Source organism: Nyctereutes procyonoides, unplaced genomic scaffold (assembly GCF_905146905.1).
Source record: "Nyctereutes procyonoides isolate TBG_1078 unplaced genomic scaffold, NYPRO_anot_genome, whole genome shotgun sequence".
Classification (NCBI taxonomy): domain Eukaryota; kingdom Metazoa; phylum Chordata; class Mammalia; order Carnivora; family Canidae; genus Nyctereutes; species Nyctereutes procyonoides.
The window spans coordinates 19012028-19025181 of record NW_026575020.1 but is presented as its reverse complement, the minus strand read 5'-3'; the positions used below and the strand labels follow the sequence as shown (position 1 = coordinate 19025181).

The 13154-nt window shown below is 39.3% G+C and overlaps 1 protein-coding gene across 7 annotated transcripts in view; it reads left to right on the top strand.

Moving 5' to 3' along the window:
• Positions 1-13154, top strand: part of ACACA (acetyl-CoA carboxylase alpha) — a 289228-nt gene that overhangs the window by 120299 nt on the left and 155775 nt on the right. For all 7 annotated transcript variants that reach the window (XM_055322849.1, XM_055322873.1, XM_055322865.1 and 4 more), the window contains 9 exons: positions 318-481; positions 4584-4734; positions 5894-5997; positions 8671-8752; positions 9145-9290; positions 10067-10217; positions 11519-11653; positions 12010-12156; positions 12715-12903. In XM_055322849.1, coding sequence (XP_055178824.1) covers positions 318-481; positions 4584-4734; positions 5894-5997; positions 8671-8752; positions 9145-9290; positions 10067-10217; positions 11519-11653; positions 12010-12156; positions 12715-12903 — 1269 coding nt within the window. The remainder of the gene's footprint in view (positions 1-317; positions 482-4583; positions 4735-5893; positions 5998-8670; positions 8753-9144; positions 9291-10066; positions 10218-11518; positions 11654-12009; positions 12157-12714; positions 12904-13154) is intronic.

Here is a 13154-nt window from a genome sequence, read left to right as displayed (position 1 = left end):
GCCTACTTCTGAAATATCTTGGGACTTCTTCTGGAGAGGGAAATTTATAGAAGTCTCCTCAGAGCAGACAAATAAGTGATCATTGCTCTGTTGGCCATTTAATTCAACGTTAGTCATTATAGAGTCGTCATTGAATCTGTAGCACTGAATGTTGGCTCTTGAGCCTTTCTGATTTTTGTGCATCATTTCTGCTTTCATATGTGATTAATACACAGCCTAAACAATGAATATATAAATGTTCTCTTCCTAGGAAATATAATTTCTCATATTCTTTATTCTCTAACAGGTTTTTTTTTTTTTTTTTCCTTTCCTAACAGGGTTTTAAGCCCAGCTCAGGAACAGTTCAGGAACTGAATTTCCGTAGCAATAAGAATGTTTGGGGTTATTTCAGTGTTGCTGCTGCAGGGGGCCTTCATGAATTTGCTGATTCTCAGTTTGGTCATTGCTTCTCCTGGGGAGAAAACAGAGAGGAAGCAATTTCGTGAGTATAATAACATTTGATTGCATTAAAAAAGTTTTGTGCTAATCTTCAGTGAAAGCATGAGCTTGAGAATGGGAATCATTTCTCTGCTACAAAAGTACTGATAGGGACAATGTTTTGGAAGAAATATATCTTCAATTGTACTTGCATTCATGTTGTGTTAAATATGCAGTGTTTGGCAGATGATTTTTTGTTTGTTCTGAATCTTTTCAAGTATTTTTACTTCCAAGTATTTTTGATAAATGTATAAAATGGATTGTTTTAAAGAAATCGCATTTTTCCATAGAAACAGTATTGTTTTGGGGAGGAGATAGATTCTTTTTTTTTTTTTTTGCAGTTTTATACCTTTATTTGACAATCAGTGGCTAGTTCTTATCCACATTAATTGTAGATTTTTGAAAGTTGTGACAAATACATAGGTTAAAATATATGGAGCTCATTTGGTGAATCTTCATCCAATGTCTTTTGGACAACCACACACAGATATGGTATGGAACATTCCTTATTCCTTTGGGCCAGTCAGCTTTGTTGAGCCTAGTGTCAATGTGCACTTGAGTTCCCATCGAGGAGATAGATTCTTGATGAAGAGCTGGGCACCATATAAAATCATACATAAGATCTGCTATTTGTCATCAGAATAAAGGTTTGGCTGTAAATGTCCTACAGCCATTTAAAATAATAAAGTTAAACTGATTGTTACATGAAAAAACATGACATAAGGGAACTGTCCACATTGTTTACATAAGAGTCTTCAATGTGCTATGAAATATACACCCAGCTTGTACACATATAACTGCTGTATCATGTCTTAATATTCTATTAAACATAAGCATTGATCATTAATTTTATTTTATTATTTATCTTATTAATTAAATATAAAATATTAAAAGCAGTTTTGTTTGCCCGAAAAGTAGGGCTCTAGGAGGTAATTTTACACTAAAGATATTTTAGAATATTTATCAAAAATTGAACTAGTAAAAAAAAAAGAACTAGTACTTCCTACTTTTTAATTGTTTCTTTTATCAAGCATTTATAACCATTTCTTTGACCTTTGAACTGTACACAGAGCCTGTGTTTTCAACAGCTATTTATTTATAATGTTGATTTTTTAATAATGTATTTAGTAGTATGGAACTCCTAATTTTTCTCTATTTTGTCCTCTACTGTTCTTCCCATTTATTCAAAACCATAAGTAAAGTTTTTCAGAATTAAAGCAATGCTACCAGAAAAGCTATCTGCTATAAAGTTGCCCTTTTCTTTTGCAGCCATATCCTGCTTTGCCAAAGCAAAGGAAGAGAAAGCTTACATTAGAGCATGCAAATCTGTGGCTTTCCAGCTAGTCACAGCCAAGATGTGTTTTGATTGTCTTGCAGAGTGTTAATTTTTTAAAAATTGGGAGACTGAAATAGATATATGGATTTCTGCTTTCCTTAAAAGTGGAATGATATCTCCCACACATTTCTTCTCCCTTCCCTTATATTCCCCTTCACTATTAGATCAGAAAGGGACACAGAACATAAAGACTTCTAACTCTGGGAAATGAACTAGGGGTGGTGGAAGGGGAGGAGGGCGGGGGGTGGGGGTGAATGGGTGACGGGCACAGAGGGGGACACTTGACGGGATGAGCACTGGGTGTTATTCTGTATGTTGGTAAATTGAACACCAATAAAAATTAATTTATAAAAAAAAAAGTGGAATGATAATGCCAATATACTGGTTTTATATTCTACTTGGCAAAAGTTAACTGAAGCTTTGTGTGGCTGCTGCTTTTAGAGGAAACATGAACTCTCTCATTCATCCAGTCCCCACTCATTCTGCCTCACTCACTTACATTCCCAGAGGGGCCTCTGTTGGTATTTAGGTGTCCAGTCCTGATTAGGGTGACTACTGAGTATTTTCTATAGGCCATGTCCTATAATCTGGTTCAGAAGCCTTGTTCCTTACGTCCTTACCTGATCTGTATGTTCCTCTATAGTGTAAAGCTAACTAGGTTAACTTTTAGGATATTAAAAATATGGTCTCGGGCTCCTGGGTGGCTCAGTTGGTTGAATGTCCGACTTGGTTTCAGCTCAGGTCATGATCTCAGGGTAGTGAAATCAAGTCCCATATCAGGCACTGCACTCAATGGGGAGTCTGCTTAAGATTCTTTCCCCTTCGCTCTCTCTCTCTCTCCCTCTGATCTTCCCTGCCCCTCACGCTTGCACACAGGTGAGTGTGCATTCTCTCTCTCATGAATAAAAATCTTTAAAAAAAAAAAAAAAACATGGTCTCCATAATAAGCTTACTTCTTTTTTTTTTAAGATTTTATTTATTTATTCATGAGCTACACAGAGAGAGAGGCAGAGACACAGGCAGAGGGAGAAGCAGGAATGTGGGAGCCTGATGTAGGACTTGATTCCAGGACCCTGGGATCACGACCTGAGCTGAAGGCATGCACTAAACTGCTGAGCCACCCAGGTGTCTCAATAAGCTTGCTTCTTGACAGCATGCCAGAAATTCATTCTTCAACTCAGTTTGTTTTTTCTTTCTGTATAACATTAGATCTATGTTCTTTAGCTTGGTGTCCACATTCTTGTCCTCCAGAATAACCTCAATCCCCATTTTCAGCATTATTTCCCATAGATGATAATCCAGATAATACAAGAACAGGACCATGTCTGCCTTGTTGCTGCTGTATTCCCCCAACATAGTATGTGCTTAGTCAATATTTGTTCATAAATGGCTCTGCCACTGGTTCCTGTCCTCATATCCTCTGCTTCAATCATAATGTCCCTGAACACAACCCATGGTTTTGTCCGTCTTTCCCTTTGTCCTCACTGTTTCCTCTGTCTATTCTTTCTTTTGCTACACTCATCAGATTTTTTTTAATATCTGTTGGTAATGGCAATATAATGAGGACCAAATAGAGTCTGTCTTAATGGACTATAAGTGAAGAAAATCCATATAGCAAGTGCTGTCTGAGATAGTGGGGTTATGTAAATGTGTTACAGGAACACATAGCTGAGTCTGCTGACTCAGTCTAGAGAGGCTCAGGGAAGGTTTCCCATGAGAAAGTGACATCTAGACTAGCAGCTGAGAAGCATATATGAATAAGCCAGGCCAGGAGGGTATGGAAAGGGGAGTGGAGGTGGGAAACAGAATAATGCTCTAGGCTGAGGGAATGCCTGTATCATTAGAATGATATTCCTGTCACGGTCATAATCCTACCTAGACTTTATCCCATGTCAGATTCCACATTCTTCATGAACCCATCGGGAGGTGGATTTCCTACCTTCCTAAAACTACTCCAGCACTTTGCTTCTATCACTACTCACATTTATGATATTCTGTATATTTTGAAAGTGGTTATTATATCTCTGTTATGTCTCCCTTACGAGTCTAGTATGTGTCTTAAGTCTGTGAGGTGTCTAATTAAATATTTGTGGAAGTAAGGACCTGCCCTGTGCAAGATAGACACTGGGCAGAAATACACAGGAAAAAACTCATAGTATTTGAAATTTTGTTAATATTAGATCATTTTACACTTAATTGGGAAATAATAAAAATAATGAGCAGTTCCTTCCAAAGATGTCTAAAATGCATCTTAAAAAAAATACTCTCATGTGTAGGGTACCTGACTGTACCAAGCCAGTTGCTTCATTGAATGGGAGCCTAATTAAGGCATTAACACTTGTCACAATGTATCAAACAGTATACTTAAATATATTTTATTACTTGTAAAATATGCTTTAATAAAATAAAGTGTAAGGAGGGGAAAATTATGTCCTAATCCTAGTTAGCCAGGAATGATGGAAACCTGGTATGTGAAAACTGGGAGTGGTTTGCGCATAATTTGTCCCGGACTCCACATAACGAAATATCTGTGACTTGCTGATGCTCGTATATGGTACTATCAGTAAGAACTCCTAAGTATACTGACTTCCAGATTCTCTTGTCTGGAGTGCACATGGATGAGCACACCTGTGTGTGCACCATGACTTGTTTGGAGAGCTGGCTCTTCCTTCACTCCTAAGACTCCAAAGGATTAAAACAGTTTTTAAAATGATTGAAAAACATGAGGCTGTTCACTGCTGAAACAGATCTGCTTCTCTTCCTCTCCCAGAAACATGGTGGTGGCTTTGAAGGAGCTGTCTATTCGGGGTGACTTTCGAACCACAGTTGAGTACCTCATCAAATTGTTGGAGACTGAAAGCTTTCAGTTGAATAGAATTGACACCGGCTGGCTGGACAGACTGATAGCAGAGAAAGTACAGGTGCATATCTCCCCACTTGCAAACAGCTTTGGGACTGGGTTTTTATGGGCTTGTGGTGTGACCAGTCCATGTCACTAGACAAAATGTATTTGATTCTACTGTAACTGATGCTTGATCTGCTGGGAAAAACCTAGGAGTCTGTGTAATTTTAGTACCGTAGAGTTCTTGTGCCCGTGTTTACCTGGTCATTTTATGGGTTCTAGTATTACTTTCTGGAGTGTATTTGAAGAGAGGCATCCAGGGATTGAAATACTTTTGTCCCCATTCGATGTTAAGTCAGCTTCAGAGTTACCAACTTTTACACCGGTCTACCAGATGCTGATGAGAGGGGCCTCATTTATTAATTTCTTTTTATGTTTTATTTTAAAAGATTTTATTTATTTCATGAGAGACACACACGGGCAGAGGGAGAAGCAGGCTTCATGTAAGAAGCTCGATGCGGGACTTGATCCGGAATCTTGGTATCCCGCCCTGAGCTGAAGGCAGATGCTCAACCGCTGAGCCACCCAGGCGTCCCGAGAGGGGTCTCATTTAAATCAGTAGTTCCCCCTTGTTCCTGAATCACTGGGCTTTTCTTAATAAGATTTTGTATAAAAATCATCAGATTCATCTAAATTATCCAAAGGTCCAAAGTTTGATTATATACCATTTTTCTTTGAGATTATCAGTAGATAATTTACTTACAACAAAATCTTGTTTTTGAGCTCCTCTTTGATTGTTTCAGTGGAAATCTTAGGGAGAATAGAGAGAAAGGTATCTTTCATCTCTATTCAGATTCTTTTTTTTTTCTTTTAAACATTTATTCATTCATTGGAGAGAGAGAGAGAGAACACAAGTGGGAGAGGCAGAGAGAGGGAGAGAGAATCTCAAGCAGACTTTGCACTGAGCACGGAGCCCAGCGTAGGGCTTGATCTTGTGACCCTGAGATCACAACCTGAGCTGAAACCGAGATTTGGACACTTTAACCAATTGCACCACCCAGGCACCCTTACCTCTATTCAAATTCTAAAAGTAAATGTGTTTTTATCTATGAGCTGAGCAGTAAGGATGGAGGTTCTCAGTGCTAGCTGTTTCTTCAGAGGAAATTTGGACCTGATTTAAATTGAGGAGCCGTGGTGCCAAGTGACCATGCTTTTGATCTGTCCTCTTTTTCTTTCAGGCAGAGCGACCTGACACCATGTTGGGAGTTGTTTGTGGGGCTCTCCATGTGGCAGATGTGAGCCTACGGAATAGCATCTCTAACTTCCTTCATTCTTTAGAAAGGTAAGCTTTGTTTCTTTAGGCAAGCTAACCAGTAGTACTGGTTCAAAGATCCATTTATTTTTCTCTCTATTCCTGGCAGCTTGTGAGTGCTACTTGTTATTCAGTCACTGTGGAGGCAGGGGAGAGAAAAGATAATGGGAGATTTTTTGTTTTTGTTTTTAAGATTTACTTATTTATTTTATTTTATTTATTTATTTATTTATTTATTTTTTATAAATTAATTTTTATTGGTGTTCAATTTACCAACATACAGAATAACACCCAGTGCTCATCCCGTCAAGTGTCCCCCTCTGTGCCCGTCACCCATTCACCCCCACCCCCCGCCCTCCTCCCTACTTATTTATTTTAGAGAGAGAAATAGCAAGCAGGGGGAACAGAGGGAGAGGGAGAGAATCTTAAGCAGACTCCCCGCTGAGCACAGCCAGCCCACTGTGGAGCTCGATCTCATGACCCTGAGATCATGACCTGAACCAAAACCAAGAGTTGGATGCTCAACTGACTGAGCCACCCAGGTGCCCCAGAAAGGGTTGTTTTTTAAAAACAGTTGCAGCTAAAGTAAGCATTCTCTCCTGTACAAGCATAAAATCTCTCTAAACCCACCGTGGTGATGAATATCTGGTGTTTCTCTCTAGCATCAAACCCTGGATATTTCATATATTACCTGCAACACCTTTCAGAAATTCATAATTGAGGCTGATATTCAAGATGACCTCATGAGTCTTGCAAGTAGAGGATTAGACTATATGGGGCTAAAGTAATTTCTAACTCTGGTTCTGGAGACTAAGCCTTGCCTTTGAGTCCCTGGAGGAACGGTCCAAGGGGCTAATCATTTTAAAGCACTTTAATCACAGGCACTTTATTTCCTTCTGTGCTGTTAGACTTATATCAGCTTTCTTTTAAGGTGTCTGAAAGGAAGAAACAAAATTTAAAAAATTGAACTGAGATTACAGTTGTTCAAGATAAATATCTTTCATTGTGTTGCTTTCCTGCACTAAAACCATCAGCAGCTCACATTACCCTTGTGTGTTAAGTTTTAATCCCCCAGAGTGACTTTCAACTCCCTGAATACTTTGGTCCCTTTTTACCAGTCCAGTTTTATTTACATCTGTCCCTCAACATGCAGTCTCTAACCTAATTAAATGACTTCCCTAGTAGTGTACAACTGTGTCATGCGTAATCTCCTATGCAAGCTTCCCCTCCATCTTTTAAATGTTAGTTATTTTTAAATTTATTTATAAAATTTATATTTGGAAATAATTTGATTTAAAGAAGAGTGACGGGGGGATCCCTGGGTGGCGCAGCGGTTTGGCGCCTGCCTTTGGCCCAGGGCGCGATCCTGGAGACCCAGGATCGAATCCCACATCGGGCTCCCGGTGCATGGAGCCTGCTTCTCCCTCTGCCTGTGTCTGTGTCTCTGCCTATCTCTCTGTGTCTATCATGAATAAATAAATAAAATCTTAAAAAAAAAAATAAAGAAGAGTGGCATGAATAGTACAAACAACTTCTATTTATTCTATGCCCAGATTCACCAGTTTTTAACATCTTGCCTCACTTGCCTCATCATTCCCTCTTTCTCTTGTCAAAAGTCTTTCTTGATATTGTTTCTGTCCTTGGCAAGTCCTTCCTTTTCACCTGAATTCAGCCATGGCCTAGTGTCTTTTTTTTTTTTCTTTGACTACCCCAAATGAAGTCCCAGCTGATAGCAGTATTTGAGGGTTGATTTTACAGGGGCATTTCTCTCTTTTTTTTTTGGTTTTAATTTAATTAATTAACTAATTAATTTTTAAAGGTTTTATTTATTTATTCATGAGAGACACACAGAGAGGCAGAGACATAGGCAGAGGGAGAAGCAGGCTCCCCACAGGGAGCCCGATGCTAGACTCAATCCCAGGACCCCAGGATCACGACCTGAGCCAAAGGCAGACACGCAACCACTGAGCCACCCAGGTACTCAAGTTTTAATTTTATCTATTTCTAATAACAAGTAATATATTCACATGGTTCAAAGTTCACAAGGCCCAGAACAGTAGTGAAAAATTTCCTTTTACCTCTATTCTTTGACCACCTAATTTTTTTTTCCTATAGTCAACCCATGTTGCCAGTTTCTTCAGTAACCATCAAGACATATTGTAAGTTTATATAAGCATGTACACATAATATTTATTTCTTCCCACTCCTTAGTTTTTAAAAAACACAGTTGCTAGCATACTCTGAAACTGTTCACAATTTTGCTTGCTTTTTTCACTTAACAGTACATTTTGGAGAGTAGTTCATATTAGTACATAAAAGCCTTCATCTTTCAGGGTGACTGGCTGGCCCAGTTGGTAGAGCATGCAACTCTTGATCTTGGGGTTGTGACTTCAAGCGTCATGTTGGGTATAAAGATTATCAATAAGTAAAAAATACATACATAAAAATCTTCGTCTTTCTTTTTAATGACTGTATAATATTTCATTCTGGGGCTTTTTCATAATTCATGTATCAGTTCTTTACTGATGTTCCTTTAGGTTATTTCCAGTCTTGATATTCCAGGAAGCACTATATATATACATATGTGTGTGTGTGTGTGTGTGTGTGTGTGTGTGTGTGTGTGTGTATAAAACCTTTGAGATTTCCTTATAAACTTCTGGAACTTTCTAGAAGTTAATGTGACTCACATTGTTGTTCTTTCAGGGGTCAAGTCCTTCCTGCTCATACACTTCTGAATACAGTAGATGTTGAACTTATCTATGGGGGAGTCAAATATGTACTTAAGGTATGCCGAACCCACTGAAGACTACACCTTACTTTTTTGTCTTTTTTTGTTAGCATGCTTTCTTCAGGTCAAGAGATGAAGGAAATGTTTGTTTTACTACAGGGCAGGGTATTAATGAAATTAATACTGCCTGAAGCAGTATTTGACGATTCTGTGAAAATGTTTTAGTGTTCTTCTATGTCACATTGAAGAATAACCAGACTAGGGAGAAGATTTAAAATCACCCTGTTAGCTTGCAGTAGGACTGAGCCATGCCCACAAGACACTGATGCGAAGAGCACCTTCTTTGAGAGATCTTTCTTACCTATATCTTTGGGGTACTGAAACTTTTTCTGGGGCTGCACCTGGAAGGGACACACTGACTTGTCCCTTCTGGTTTTCATTCTCTGCAGGTGACTCGGCAGTCCCCCAACTCCTATGTGGTGATCATGAATGGTTCATGCGTAGAAGTAGATGTGCATCGGCTCAGTGATGGAGGGTTACTCCTGTCCTATGATGGCAGCAGTTACACCACATACATGAAGGAAGAAGTGGATAGGTAAGGGAGCTTTGTGAGGTCCACTTGCTGGTCATTGTGTCCATCTTTCATCAGTCGCTAGTTCTTGGGCTCTTTTAAGGTCATAAAATACCCCAAAAGGGTATTTTTTAAGTAATAAGAATAGTACATTTACTTAAAAATCTCAAGAGCACAAATGTTTACAGTTAAAAACATTGTCTCTCTGCCACAATGAAAAATAAGTTCCCTTTTTTTAAGCAACCACTCTTAACAGTTTGTTTTTACAGAAATTTTATATATAAATACTATTTATAGATATGTACATACTGTGTTTTTCTTGTGAGTACATTCACAAATAAAAACCTTTAGATACTGTTCTGTACTTTTTCTTTAACATAGATTATGTCATTCAATGTTATTGTGACAGTGAAACTAACACGTATAAAGTGCTTAGAACATTGCTTGGGACATAGTAAGGGTTCAGGTAATTTTAGGTATTATATCATCATCATTTTCATGTTTGTTTTTTTAAGTAGAGATGTCTATTCTTTTTTAAAGATCATACAGTATTCCACTGTATAGATGTACTATAATTTATTTAATCCGACTCTTACTGAAGGAAGTCTTGGTTATTTGCATTGTCAACAAAGGTGGAGTGAGTGTTCTGTGTGTCTGTGTGTATATAGAACAAAGTTTCCAGTTTTGACAAGGGGAGTGTGTGTTGTGTTTTTGTTTTGTTTATGATTGACATCATTTTACCCTTCTATTTTACAACCCAAGGTACTTTATTGGCTTACATATTCCTACTTCTCTCCTAGATATCGTATCACAATTGGCAATAAGACCTGTGTGTTTGAGAAGGAAAATGACCCTTCAGTGTTACGCTCACCTTCTGCTGGGAAGTTAATCCAGTACATTGTGGAGGATGGAGGCCATGTGTTTGCTGGCCAGTGCTATGCTGAAATTGAGGTCAGGGTGGTGACGGGGCTCTTGGGGCATGGGAGGCAAAGTAGGAAAAGGGTCTGCTGAGATGGAATAGGATTGAAGAGTAACAGAAAAGAAATAGAAGATAGAAAGTGAAGAGCATTAGCATTAGTTGCTTTTATTGGCTTATGAGTACAGTTTTAAAAACAAAAAGCTTAAAGTTTTTCTTTGACAGGTGAGGAACTCTTCCTCCAAAGACAGATACTGGCAACAGCGCTTGCTACATGCCAGGAATCATGCTAAGTTCTTTACTGATGGTTCTTTAGGAAACAAATAGGATAGGTGGACAAGTGATGAAATATGACTCCTGAGAGAGCTAAGTGCAGAGTGCAGGGGGCCACCTAACTCAGATTGGAGTGCAGCTGGTGGATGTGGTGGACAGTAGGGTAGGGCTCTTGATAGAGAGAGGACTTTGATCTTACTTTTGGAAGATAGATAGTAATATACCCGGGGGGAAGAAGGGCAGTGTGAATGTTTAAAGAGAAGAACAGCGTGTACAAAGGCACAGAAGAAGGAGAGTATAGTATATTTCAGGAGCTGCAAGCACATATTCGTAGTGTTTGAGAACAGACTAAGAGTTAATGGGAATTGGCCAACAAAGATGCTGAATAAGTAATCAGAACCTCAGATCATGAAGCACCTCACAAGACGTACTAAGATACTGAAACTGTCCTGGAGGCAGTGAGGAGTCACTGAAGGATTTTGTACAGAAGAGTGATACAATGAGATTTGGGCTCTAGAATGATTGTATTTAGTGACCTCATTGGCAATGTAGAGCGTGTAGGGAATTCTTTTGGAGGTGTTTCAAGTACCCTAGGCCAGATATGATGAGGGCTTAAGCGAAAGAGATGACAAGAGAGTAATATTTCTGAAAGAGGTTTAGAAGAGGTACTTGGCTGGGCTTGGTAATTGGTGGATAAAGGAGAAAGAGGAGTGAAAACTGACCCTCAGGTTTTGGTGTGGGAATCTTAAGTGCTCTAGGCCGAGCACCTAGATCTGCAGGCTAAATTGTTCGTCAGTTCTAAGCATTAAAAAGTAAAACACAAACTATGGAAAAATTAGTTTAAACATTAGAAACAGGAAATGTCAGTGGCTGTCATCCCTAAAGCTGGATCCTGAGAGATTTTCTAATTGCCTTCCTTGTACTCTCTTGGAGGTTTTAGGTTTCACATCTTTCTGGATTGAATTAGAGATAGTGTGACTTAGATGTTGAGGGGAAAAAAACTAGCCTTTTAAAATCATCCGTGTAAAGAAAAGGTAAAGTCTAATTTGATTTTTCATTATAGGTGATGAAGATGGTAATGACCTTAACAGCTGCAGAGTCTGGCTGTATCCATTATGTCAAACGGCCTGGAGCCGCTCTTGACCCTGGCTGTGTAATAGCCAAAATGCAGTTGGACAACCCCAGCAAGGTCCAACAGGTGAGTAGGAAGGTATTTTTAAATATTGCTCTCCAAGAGCTGATTACATGGCAGGAGCAGTCTGGAGGGGCAGATGATTCCAATGGTTAGTTTGCCGGTTTTTTTCTTAAGTTTCTTCCCCTTGATCTCATTCCTTGTATTTGTGCCTATAGTGTTCTGGAACTAGACTTGGTAAGAATTACTATGATAGTAAGATTCTGTGATTTCCTCATGATGCTTCCTCCACTGACTTCTCGCCTTGTAGCTGGGAATGAAAGAGATGTCTTGATTTTGAATGATGAATCTAAGTTGCAGTGGTGTGTGTGTCACCTGAATAGAAGGTAGTGGATGACTTGATCTCTCATTGGGGTTGACAGGCTGAGCTTCACACAGGTAGTCTGCCACGGATCCAGAGCACTGCACTCAGAGGCGAGAAGCTCCATCGAGTGTTCCACTATGTCCTGGATAATCTGGTCAACGTAATGAATGGATACTGCCTTCCAGATCCTTTTTTTAGCAGCAGGGTATGAATCTCTTCTCTTGGGGAAAGGATGTACAGATAGGGTACCTGTTCTCCAAGATAGTTTATTTTATTTATTTATTTTTTTTTTTAAAGATTTCATTTATTCATGAGAGACAGAGAGAGAGAGAGAGAGAGAGAGAGAGAGGCAGAGACACAGGCAGAGGGAGAAGCAGGCTCCATGCAGGGAGCCCGATGTGGGACTCGATCCCAGGTCTCCAGGATCATGCCTTGGCCTGAAGGCAGCGCTAAATCGCTGAGCCACCTGGGCTGCCCTCCCAAGATAGTTTAAAAGTCACATAAGGATTTCTTTAGAGGGAGGGAAAGAAAGCTGTTTGGCCCAAAACTCCCCTTTATTTATGGGATTTGAAGTCTTTAAATCCGTGGTTCTTACCTGTGTTACTGACCACATTTAAGTGGGATTTAAAACTAGAGAATAAGGGCAGTGTTAGATGCCTATATTACAGTATCACAGTAAATACTGTATGGTACTGAATTCAGATATATCACTTCATTTGGGGGATTGTGTTAATTTTGTCTGGATCTTATTTTATTTTCTCAGGTAAAAGACTGGGTAGAGCGGTTGATGAAGACCCTCAGAGACCCCTCGTTACCTCTCCTAGAATTACAAGATATCATGACCAGTGTCTCTGGCCGTATTCCCCCCAATGTGGAGAAGTCTATCAAGAAGGAAATGGCCCAGTATGCCAGCAATATCACATCAGTCCTCTGTCAGTTTCCCAGCCAGCAGGTATTTATAGAGCGACACTGGCATTCTCTGAAGTTTATGTTGTAGGATTCCTTCCTGTTTGGATCTTCTATCTGGATATTGTGCTTTCACAGTCTTGGACATTGTACCCTTTATAAGTGTCTCAGAATATAAGCCCCAAAACAGAAGTAATACTATATGTGAAATGTAAAGTTTTTGTAGTTATGAGGAAAACCTATTGGCCATGTACCTCATAGAGGTTTATTCTTGGGCCTGTGCCCTAATTAGAGGAA